The sequence below is a fragment of the Triturus cristatus genome, chromosome 8 (assembly GCF_964204655.1).
Source record: "Triturus cristatus chromosome 8, aTriCri1.1, whole genome shotgun sequence".
Classification (NCBI taxonomy): domain Eukaryota; kingdom Metazoa; phylum Chordata; class Amphibia; order Caudata; family Salamandridae; genus Triturus; species Triturus cristatus.
Window position 1 is genome coordinate 1,480,638,994 of NC_140591.1, and position 12,466 is coordinate 1,480,651,459.

Sequence of the window (12,466 nt, forward strand, 5' to 3'; positions counted from 1 at the left end):
TTCACATCTTTGTCTCTGGGCTCAGCTAATTCATACTGAGAACTTCACATAAACCACCTGGGCAGATAGCACGGAAAGCACACCTAAGGCATACTTGCACTGTATTATGCACAGAATTCTTGGTGACTTTTGATGGCATTGGTATGTATAGACCTTTTGCCTTGTTTCACCCCTTATTCATAAACTTTTTTCTTTTGGTGATCAGGATGCCGCTGAGCTCTGCACTACTCCATAATAAACCTCCAAGTCGGGTGCATCAAGTCCCCCCCCCCCCCCTTCCACCCCCCATGTTATAGGGCAAGGTAAGAGTGTCCCACTTTACTTTTGGTTGCTTCTCTGTCCAGGCTAGCTTAATCATCAAGGAGCGGAGAATAACAAATATGGAGCGCGGAAGGAGCATTGAAATAAAAACAGTGATCTGGGGAGCACGATCATCTTCATGATAGAGATGCGCCCTATTAACGATAGGAGCAACCTATTCCAGCAAATTATGTAATTCTCTAGTTTGTGAATAGCCTTCCCATAATTATCCAGTAGCACTTTACTTGGATCTGTGTGAGTTTGTATGCCTAAATACACACAGAGTCTGTTGATCACTGTAAAGGAAAGTCAAGCTGCACGGGAGTCATTGTTGGGTTCAAAGGGAATATGATTAATTTATCCCAGTTTACCTTGAGGCCAGACAACTCCGCCAAACAACGTCCCGGAGCACTGGCGTTAAATGTCTCTCCGGGTCCCGGGCGTAATGCAATGTATGATCCGCGTATGCCGCCACAATGAGGCGGTAGCCTGGGAAGCGCAATCCCCAGTGTCCCTGGTATTCCCTCAAGGCACATGTTAGGGGCTCTGTCACTAAGGCGTATAGAAGGGGAGACAGCAGGCACCCCTATTGAGTTCCCCTAATAATCCTGATGAGGGAGGTAACCGTGTCATCGATTCGTATCCTGGCAGTAGGGGATCGTGTACAGTATCGTGACTACGCCAACCCCAACCCGTTGGAGCACTGCCTCCATAAAAGCCCATTCCACAAAGTCAAGCGCTTTTTCAGCGTCCAGAAAGATTGCTGCAGCCCTAACGTTCGGGTCTATCCTTTGAATGACACCAAATACTGTTCAAAGGTTGTAGGTTATGCTCCTACCAGAAACCACTCCTGCCTGTTCTGGGCAGACCACCAATGGTACTATAGTGGCCCGTCAGTTCGTAAGTACCTTAGCGAAAAGCTTAGTGTCCACGTTAAGTAGCGATAGCGGTCTATAAGAAGAGCAGCTGTCGGGTAGCTTACTGGATTTCAAGATGGTAACAATCAGTGCTTCACTCATCGGAGTGGGCATCATCTCAGTCTTGGCCATTGCCTCAAAAAGGGTGATCAAGTGAGGTATAATTATATCTTGTTACGCCTTATAGAAGGCTACCGTAAGGCCATCTATGCCAGGGGCGCCACCCACATGCATTGTTTTAAGGGCAGCTCGAATCTCCCCAGGTTCCTGGGGCGCCATAAGGTGTTCTCTATGCTGATTAGTGAGCCTTGGCATTTTAATGTGCTTGAGATATTCTGTGATGGCTTCGTCCACCAGGAGAATACGTGACCTATAAAGGTTTGCATAGTACCTACCAACCCTTTCTGCAATGAAGTCTGCATCATTAAATGGATTCCTATCCTCGTCCTGAATATGCACAATGACCCCGCTTCCCTCCTAGGACGCAGTAATGCTTCAAGAGTGGCCCCTGGGTGCTCACTTTCCTTGTACACTCTAGCAGTGGTGTATTTGCTGAGATGTTTAACCTCGCTATCCGCTGTATCGTGATACTCTCCAAGGGCCCTCTTAATATCCTCTAATACTTTAGGGTCACTTGTATGGTGGTAGTTGCTTTCCAATTGTGCTTATTGCTTTTCAAGCCTAGTTAATCTATCCCTGAGAGATCTGAGCACTCCTATGTGTTTGGAAATAGTTATGCTTCTAATATATGCTTTGAATGCTTCCCAGGCAGTGAGAAAAGCTGTGTTTACAGTTTGTTTTTCCTCTTGGAAAGTCTTTGGAAGTCACGAGGTCGGTGACTCCTCCTTTGGATTGTATTGCGCATGGGCTTCGGCTCCATCCTCAGATTGTTTTTTTCCGCCATCGGGCTCGGTTGTAATCTTCGCGCTCTGGTTCTGAACATTTTCCAGTTCGACGATCGAAGCGGAATCCTCACCTCAAATTGCGGTATTGTTTCGTTCGTGATCTCCTCAATCAACGCACCTTCTCATCGACAAATCTTCGGTTCCAGTCATCGACGGCGGCCTTTCGGCCTACCCAAGCTCCGGTCCGGGCTGATGGAAAGAACTCCATTCAAGAAGTGCCCTCGATGTGGGTCCAAATTCCCCCACACCGATCTTCATGAGGTATGCAACCTCTGCCTCTCCCCTGAACACGAGGCTCGAGGTCGAAAAAGGCTATTCGAGACCGAAGAGCCAGAAGGAACATGGTACACTCCTCGACCTCCGTTCCAGTCGATATCTTCGGAGACGACATCGAAGATCCGGGGCAGCAGCGCACCGAAGACCTAGTCAGTGCTTCCGAGGCCAACGAATCCGATGTGGAAGACCTCACTCCGGCGCAGAGGGTCGTGAGTACTATTACCCCCCCCCCACACACACCCGCGCCAACACCCAAAGAGGCTTCGGTCACGCCTTCGCCTCCGGGCCTAAGCAAGACCAGAGATACTGCTTCACACACCCCACCTTCGGGCCCGGTGAAGAAGCCAAGTAAGCCTTCCGGCGGCTCGGGCTCGAGCCAGCCTACCAGCGGTGCAGAGAAACACACTTCGGCACCGAAAAAGAAACCGACCTCTACCTCGACACCGAGCTCCGCACCGAAGCCTTCGGGGTCAAAACCCAGCTCTTCAGTACCGACGCCATCTTCGGTACCGACCAAACCCCATAAGGCCCTCGGCACTGACACTTCCAAGCCGAAGTCCATCTCGGCGCCGACCAAGAAATCGGAGGTTCCCAAATCCGGTGCTTCGACGCCGACGGACCAAACACTTTCACAGGAACTATTTACACCGGATCCCTTGCAAAAGACTCTCACCAAGGATCCAAAAACTGGACATTTGGCACTCTCTTCCAAAATGAGACATTTGGACAAACCAGCTCCGCCTCCACCTCCAAAGAGGAAGGACTCTGCTACCTCTCCTTTCAGAATACCTTCCCCACCTCCTCCGCCCTCTCCACCCCCACCTCATCGCTCTCCGACCCCGTCTCCAGACGATGATGATCAGGGGGACCCATATCACGATATAGGGGATGTGCCCCCAAGACCCCACCCCTACAGGATCCCCAGACCCATGGGACGACTACAATAATCCAGATATCCCCGACGTCCCACAAGATGACCTTTACCCTTCCAGGCCATCTCCACCGGAAGACTCATTAGGGTTCCACCATCTACTTCAAAGGCCGGCCCACTATCACGGGGTAGAGTTGCACACTGACCCAGTGGAGGAGGATTTCCTCCTCGACACATTTGATACCACACTTAGGTCTACCTCCATACTACCTATGCTTAAGGGAGTGGTAAAGCATGCGTCAGAGGTTTTTAAAGACCCAGTTAGGGCCAGGGTCATTAACCCACGCATAGAAAAAAAAATAATAAATACAAAGCTGCCCCCACAGATCCCGCCTATATCAAAGGGCCAGCGCCACTAGATTCCCTAGTGGTTTCCACTGCACGAAAAAGAACAAATTCCCAGGCGTCAGGTGAAGCACCACCACCTGACAAAGAGTCAAAGCTACTGGATGCATCAGGAAAGCGCACTGCGTCACAGGCAGCCAATATATGGCGTATCGCCAACACCCAAGCACTATTGGCCAGATATGATAGGGCACATTATGATGAATTGGAAAACATAATGCACCACCTCCCTGAAAAATATAAAACTAGGGCCAATTAATTAATTCAAGAGGGTAAGACAATTACTAACACCTCTATACGCTGTGCCTTAGATGCAGCAGACACAGCCTCCAGGGCCATTAATACTAGTGCCCTCCTCCGTCACCATGCATGGCTAAGAATATCAGGATTTAAACCAGAGGTACAAGCCTCCATCCTTAATCATCCCTTTGACCAGGAACACCTATTCGGCCCAAAGGTAGATGAGGCCCTCGAAAAAATGAAGGGCACGGATACGGCGAAGTCCATGGGAGCCCTACAGTCACACCCTCCTAGGCACTGTTTTTGCCGCTCTTCCTTTCGGAGTACATCTAGAGGCTACTCCTCAGATAACGCGTCCACTTCCTACAAATCCCCCACTCAGTCCACCTTCACAAGGGCTTATCAAAGAGGCGGCTATAGGGGCAACAATAATAAAGGCAGAGGCAAAACAAATACCGCCCGCTCTGCCACACCGCCTACCCAATGACTTCCCCTCCGCTCCCTCCAGACCATCCCACTCTGGTCGGGGGCAGACTTCAAAATTTCCTTCATGTCTGGGAGACCATCACCTCAGACAAATGGGTGACCCAATTTATTCGGTCAGGATACTGCCTGGAATTAACATCTACACCCCCAAACATTCCACCCAGGCAACGCCCAATGTCAGCAAAATTTAGGGGTCTACTCCCTATATTTTCTAATACCAAAAAGGGACGAGACTCTACGACCTATTCTAGATCTCCGGCCCCTAAACACATACATACACTCAGACCATTTTCACATGGTAACGCTTCAGCAGGTGCTTCCGCTCCTCTCCCAGAACGACTTTCTCACCACACTGGACTTAAAAGATGCATACTTCCACATTCCAGTACACCATGCTCACAGAAAGTACCTCAGATTTGTAGTGGACGGACAACACTACCAGTTCAAGGTGCTACCATTCGGAGTCACAACAGCACGTGCCTAGCGGTAGTGGCGTCACACCTCAGAAGACAGCACATTCACGTCTTCCCATACTTGGACGACTGGCTGATAAAAGCCACTTCATACAACCAATGTGTACACCACACCGCCACTACAATCCAACTACTTCACCAACTAGGCTTCACGGTGAACCACCAAAAGTCCCAGCTAACACCATCCCACATAAAACAATACCTCGGTGCCACCATAGACACCTCAAAAGCAATAGCCTACCCCAATCCGGCCAGGATTGCTAGCATTCAGGCTTTGCGACAAAAATTCGTACTTCAACACTCCCTTCCAGCAAGAGTGTTTATGCAACTGATAGGGATGATGGCCTCTTGCATTTTCATAGTGCCTCACGCAAGACTCCAGATGCGTCCACTCCAAGAGTGCTTAGCGCGCCAATGGAACCAGGCCCAGGGGCAACTGACAGATCTGGTGTTGGTAGACGGTCGTACCCATCGCTCTCTGCAGTGGTGGAACACCACAAACCTTTCCAAAGGTCGACCGTTCCTGGACCCGGTTCCCCAGATAATACTAACAACGGACGAATCGCTCTCCGGCTGGGGAGCTCACCTATTACACCTCACAGTGCAGGGCACATGGACACCTCAACAAAAGTTACTCCATATCAACCATCTGGAGTTACTAGCAATCTTTCTAGCCCTAAAATCCTTTCAACCACGGATTTCAGGCAAGGCAGTCCTCCTTCGCACATACAACATGACGGCCATGTATTATATTCAAAAACAAGGCGGCACACACTCTCCACAGCTCTCTCAATTAGCACAGAGCATATGGAGATGGGCAATTCCACACAAAATCTTTCTCCTAGCCCAACATGTCCCAGGAGTCCAAAACATCATGGCAGATCTGCTCAGCAGACAGACGCAACAGATCCACGAGTGGGAACGTCACCCACAGGTTCTTCACCCGTTCTTTCAAATGTGGGGGCATCCACAGATAGACCTCTTCGCCACCCACGAAAACAAAAAATGCCCAAGCTTCGCCGCCAGATACCCACACCCATTGTCCAAAGGAAATGCGATATGGATGAACTGGTCAGGCAAATTTGCGTACGCTTTTCCACCTCTCCCACTAATTCCATTAGTGGTGCGAAAGCTACAACAGCATTCCCTCACACTAATCCTAGTAGCTCCAACATGGGCCAGACAACCGTGGTACACCACGCTGCTGGAACTCTCGGTAGTACCACACCAAAAGCTACACCTCTCACCATGCCTCCTAACCCAGAACCATGGGGAGATCAGACACCCGGACCCAGCTCAGCTCAACCTTGCGATCTGGCTCCTGAAATCCTAGAATTCGGATACCTAAACCTTCCCCCTGACTGTATGAACGTCATCAGAGAAGCTAGACGCCCTACCACTAGAGCCTGCTACGCTGCCAAGTGGAAAAGATTTGTTGTTTATTGCCATAACACAATCAATCCTCTAGACGTGTCTTTACAACACATCATATGCTACTTACTCCACCTACAAAGGTGTAATCTAGCCTATACCGCCATTCGGCTACACCTCGCAGCAATTGCAGCTTACCTACAAAACAGGCAGCACCTATCACTTTTCAGAGTACCTGCCATTAAAGCCTTCATGGAAGGCCTCAAAAGAATAATTCCCCCCCAGAGTACCACCCTCACCTGTGTGGAACTTAAATATCGTTCTCACAAGGCTGATGGTGCCTCCCTTCGAACCTTTGCATAAATGCGAACTGCAATTCCTCACATGGAAAACAGCTTTCCTTGTAGCCATCACTTCCCTTAGAAGGGTCAGTGAGATACAAGCACTTACCATACAAGAACCTTTTCTTCAAATGCACCAGAACAAGGTTGTTCTCCGTACCAACCCAAAATTCCTACCTAAAGTCATTTCCCCTTTTCACCTAAACCAATCTGTAGAATTACCAGTATTTTTCTCGCAACCTCCGACTGTTGCAGAAAGAGATCTACACAAGCTAGATGTTAAACGAGCCTTACTTTACTATATCCAAAGAACACAACCTTTCAGAAAGACCAAACAACTGTTTGTCTCTTTCTCTCCACCACACAAGGGCAACCCCATCTCAAAATCAGGGATAGCTAGGTGGATTGTAAAATGCATCCAGATTTGCTACCACAAGGCAAAACGAACGCTATCCGTTCCCCCCTAAAGCCCATTCTACACGGAAGATAGGGGCTTCCATGGCTTTTCTAGGGAACATCCCATTAGATGATATCTGCAAAGCAGCTACATGGTCCATACCGCACACTTTCACTAAACACTATTGTGTAGATGTGCAAACCGAGCAACAAGCTAGTGTGGGCCAGGCTGTACTAAAAACATTATTTCAAACCACTGCAACAGATACCGGTGGTCGCCGCTAAGGTGGGGAACTACTATATAGTCTATGCAAAAGTGTGTAATCTGCAGCTCATATGCCTCGAATGGAATATGCTACTTACCAGTATGCATCTGTTCTTGGAATGTAGAGCTGCAGATCTACACACGCCCACCTGCCTCCCCGGCTACCTGTATCTGTTCCAGTCTATCTTATTTAGATACAACACACATGGGTTTCTTCACTGTTGTTACTACGCTCCATCTTTCCCTGCTGGCGAAAAACAATCTGAGGATGGAGCCGAAGCCCATGCGCAATACGATCCAAAGGAGGAGTCACCGACCTCGTGACTTCCAAAGACTTTCCAAGAGGAAAAACAAACTGCAAACATCCGGGCCCAACACCAGATGGCGATCTATGCAAAAGTGTGTAGATCTGCAGCTCTACATGCCAAGAACAGATGCCTACTGGTAAGTAGCATATTCCTTACCGTACCAATGTTATCTGAGAAGAAGCCCTCTATTGAGGCAACTAATTCACCCTTAAAGACCGGATCCAATAAGGAGTATGGGGGTAATGTCCAGAGAAATGGTGCGAATTTCTGGGGCGGTAACTCAATGTCTAGTAGGACTGGGGAGTGGCCTGAGTAAGTCCTGGGTAGTGGGTCACAATGAGGACTTGTGTGGCTAAACTTTTAGATATCAATCAGTCTATCCGGGTATAGATATTGTTAGCCACAGAATAATGCGTGAAGCCCATATCGCCTGAGGAGCGGTACCTCCAGACATCGAGCAGATCCAGCTGATCAGCTATACCAATCATATCCCCACAGCTGCAGAAGTGCGACGTGTGGGTCCCCTGGAGCGGTCCAGCTTGGGGTTCAACACGCAATTAAAATCCCCACCTCAAATTTGTGGCATATTCTCCCATTGCAGTAAGCGAGTACCCATCTTGGAGTAGAACTGCGGATCATCATGATTAAGCCCATAGGTATTAACTAGGATCTCTACTAGTCCCTCCGTCTAAGTGACAGCCATTGTAACAGATCATAAAACCTTTTGCAGTTTAATACCTATTGGTTTCGTAAGTGCAACAAAGCAGATCGCCTATGATACATTTGTGTCAGTGGGATCCTGGTTAAAGAACTGTTCTTAATCTGTTTGTAGCAGTTTGTTTTCAGGTGGGTTGTGTTTTGTGATTGAGCATGCTTGTTTTGTTTGCTTGTCTTTTGGTATCTACAAGATCTCCTCTGCTCTTACAGAAAGCTAACTACATCCCCAACAAGCAAGGGGTCTTGCTGTCATTCCACTTTGTTGCATGGTAGGTTGGTTGTTTAATGGCAAGACGGTTACATAAATGTAGCACAGAGTATGTGTGTTGCTGTTTACATGGATGTAAGACGTCTGGTCTCTTCACTTCCTTCGAAGGAAATTATAGCTTTATCATATTTGTTAAAATATTTATTTCAATTAATGGTTGTACTTTGAGGTGTTTTTTAAACATCTACAATTTATTTTTATACATGCAGATCACATGTCTGGATATTTCCAGTGGAGGAGGTCTTGGGGTGTCCACAAGCACTGATGGGACCATGAAAATCTGGCAGACTAACAATGGAGATCCTAGGGTATGCATACTCGCAGAAACTTTGTAAATACACATTGACAAACCTATAAATTCTATATGTGCATCAGAAACTATATAGGAAGGGCTTTTCAGGGTAGGGTAAAAGATGTGGAAGTGCAGTCTTTTAGCCATCTGATCTTTTAACCTCATTTGGAAGGGCTGGGATGATGTGCAGCAGAACATGTACTAATCATTTATCTTTTTAATTGAGGCACTTTGGATCATGTGTGCTCTGGAGCACCATTTGTTGCAGAACATGAGTCTTTGACTGTGTGTGTGAAGATAGGAGCTGGAGGTTGGTGGTGATGCAAAGCTGTTTCCGTTTCTGAAAGCTTGTGTGAAGATAAATGTTACCAGCTCTTTACAGAAACACCGGTGTTTTACTTGGGCCAGCAGTGATGAAGCATGGGGTTTCTGAGTTGTCAACCCAGAAATTTGAGAGTTATGCCTGCAGGTCTTTGCTGGTTAACTCAGACTGAGAAGACGAAGTTGGACCATCACAACTCAAGTTGGTGGTCTGCTTTCCTAGCCACAGAGCGAGCTTGGGTGGAGAGTAGAAACAGGATGCACGTTTTTAGCTTTTTATGATTGGAGTTGAGGTGATCGGCTCGTCTGAAGTGATATTACTGCCTACCACCAGAACTTTGATTTTTGGCCTTCAGGCAATATTACCTCTTTATTCATTTTGGGACTAGTATGTTACCCAGAAGTCCAGGATTTGGATAATGTCTCTGTATGCACCTACAACTACAGGAAGTTCATTGCTAGTACTTGTCCAAAGATCTACATGTAGTCCTTCAGAAGAACGACTGGGACCAAGAGAATCTAGAGCACGTGCAAGAGATCCTTTATGTAGAATCAGTTGAATTCATTCTTAGCTTTGGTTGGAGAGGAATGTTCCAGACTCCCTCAGACAATTTGGTAACCTTGCTTTCTAGACTTTTAAGAAGATGACATTTTAGAAATGGAGTGGGAGTTGGCTGGACTATTGGAATCTAAATTTTATTTCTTCAAGAATGGGGACTGCGGGATATTTAGATGGATTCTGTACCTATCCATGCCCAAAGAGTAGGTTGGTGACGCTCAGTTCAATGGTTTTCAAATGCTTGTTAGCTAAGTGGCTGAGTAGTGTGTGGTATTAGTGGTTTGAGGCTTTGGGGTTTCTCTAAACTTCAGTGCTTGTCCCTTGCAGAATGGTTGAAAAGTTCAGTATGCCAAATACATATGAAAGAAGTGCAAATAGTAAGGGAAAGGGGCAATGGTCAGGATTGTTAGAGAATATATTGTTCATCATTCAGAGATGTTAAATGAGGCTTCACACTCCATTGATAATGCATGGAAATCTCTCCTCAGTGATTTTGTGAAAGCCTTTAATGTTCTTTAATTGCTTTGTCATCTTTCTGTGTGGTACAGTGCTATCACTGTCTCACTGTTCCTTAGTATTTACCTTGATATTGTTGCTGAGCTTGGACCAGCTAGTTAGGTGTTTTTTCCTTCCCTGATTGGCCATTGTCAAGCCTTTTTTGGTGGCCTGGAGTTCCAATAGCACCTTTCACACAGAGACCGCCAGACCTTTCAGTGATTTAAAAATGCTTGAATGCAAGAGTTGTGTGGAAGTGTGGAGACATGGACTGAATTAAATGTTTTGAGGAATACTCGTATCGAGGACCTGTAGGTAGTCTGGGGATTTTAATGTAGTCCTAATGTAGGGCAGAGTGGGACTTGGGCCTTGGTGGGAGGAAGAATGTATATACATTGGAGTGGTGGTTCCAGGTCTTTTCAATGGGTTTATAGTAATAATTGTTGGGTCTGCACAATTCGGCATCGAAGTTCGAATATGAGTACTGTGGATTAAGGAAGTTGGAAATCTAAGGTGTTGTATGTAATGCCAGATAGTGCTGAGGAACACTGATGTACAGTGGTTTTCCCTTGTAAGTTTGCCATTAAGATCAACTGGAGCATGGCAAGGCTGTTACTTGTAGTGGCTGTTCCGTAGCGGTGTTGATTATACTCTGATGCAAACTCTCGTCTAAAAGTAACTTTGGAATGGATTATGTCACGGAAACTGATTTGGAAGTGCTCCATTAAAAGCTTTTTGCAAAATAAGAGTGTTTTATGGTAGGACAGACGACGTCTGATGTTTATTTGTAGTCCCTTCTTTATGATGCACAGTTTGACCAGGACCACTGTCCCTATATCAGTTGTAGCACATAAACAATATACGTCCATTGACATCACAACAAATCAATGAATATTCCCCCAAAGAAAAGAGCAGAAAGTAGGCGAAGCTACCCCTTTGAAGTGACATTTAAAAACACGTCAGCATTAAAAAAGTGGTCGTTCTTGGTCTTCTTGAAGTTTCAAATAAGGAATCTGGACTGTGTATGTGCTTGCGATTGTAGGAGCCAAACTAAACGTCTTTTTGGGAGAATTGTTGTTGGTGCAAGCCGCAGATAATTAATTTGGTTTACCATGTAATTGTTTTATTCCTATTATTGCCTTCTGCTGTGATGTTTGGACTTTGTTTCTGGCTGCTGACTTGAGAAAAGGTGGCTTGAATTCTTCATTTGCTTACATCCAGGAGAACCCCGTCTGAATAAGAGCTGTATCTCAAGGTAGGTAGAGCTAGAAGAGGAGAAGTATAGCATCAACAAATGCACAACCATATTGTGCTGTTGTGCCAGTATTTACAATGCTGTTGTGTGCTGTAGTTTTATGCATTCCTATCATCTACAATTTTATGTTGAATCTAGATGGTGGTCATTCCCTTACCCTAGATTTCGACCAGTGCTGATTGTGTCTACTCTAACTTTTCCTTGCTTGTTACTTACGTCCTGGGAGGAGGGTCTTCTGTTTATGAAATGTGTCCCTCTACAATGATTACAAAAAGTTGTGCAGAGGTACTTGAACTCATTGTTTGGGATGCACTGCTATCTGTGCCTCTGCATGATGGAAAGCATGAAATTATTTTTCAAACTTTATATATTCTCAGAAAATGAGATTTCGTGTTACTTGAGCTTCCTGAGGAGCAATCAGTGAACACTTTGTATTCTCAAACAATGCATGCATTTTAGGAGAGAAACATTTTGAGAAATCATACGAAGTACCACTGTAATATCAAGAAGAGGAGTAGGAAATTTGTTTATTAAATTATTTGGATTCGATAAAAACAAATGTCACAAGATTATATGTATGCAAAAGAAAATATTTACATTGCTTTGTATAGGTACAATCAATGATAATTCTTTATATTAAAAAAATAAAAATCTGAATTTACAGTCTCTGTTCGTCCTGTGTAAATAGGAGGCAAAAGAGATCATTGCCCTGCACACAATTTGTATAGCGTTCTGTCAGGGCCCAAGCTGTAGATTTAAATTGAGACATTGCCTGAATGGCAGTTGGGTTTGGAAGTTTCAAGTACTGGAATGGCTTCTTCTCTAACTGATCGCAGACCACATCTCTTTGGTAAGAGTTGAAGCCATCATCCCCTTACGTGCTATTCTGTATGCAGAAGTAAAAAGTAAATGCTTAACAAGTAACTGTAGTGTTTTCAGTGAAACTATATTATAGTGGCATTTGCCACTGTGTAGTTATGGGTCAAGCACATCTTCCAATTGAAA

At 45.8% G+C, this 12,466-nt stretch overlaps 1 protein-coding gene across 1 annotated transcript in view; it reads left to right on the plus strand.

The window, feature by feature from the left end:
- The window catches only part of PAAF1 (proteasomal ATPase associated factor 1), a 153,328-nt gene that overhangs the window by 33,578 nt on the left and 107,284 nt on the right, over nucleotides 1-12,466 (plus strand). The window contains exon 5 of the mRNA XM_085623322.1: nucleotides 8,749-8,847. Within this exon, the coding sequence (XP_085479448.1) occupies nucleotides 8,749-8,847 (99 nt within the window). The remainder of the gene's footprint in view (nucleotides 1-8,748; nucleotides 8,848-12,466) is intronic.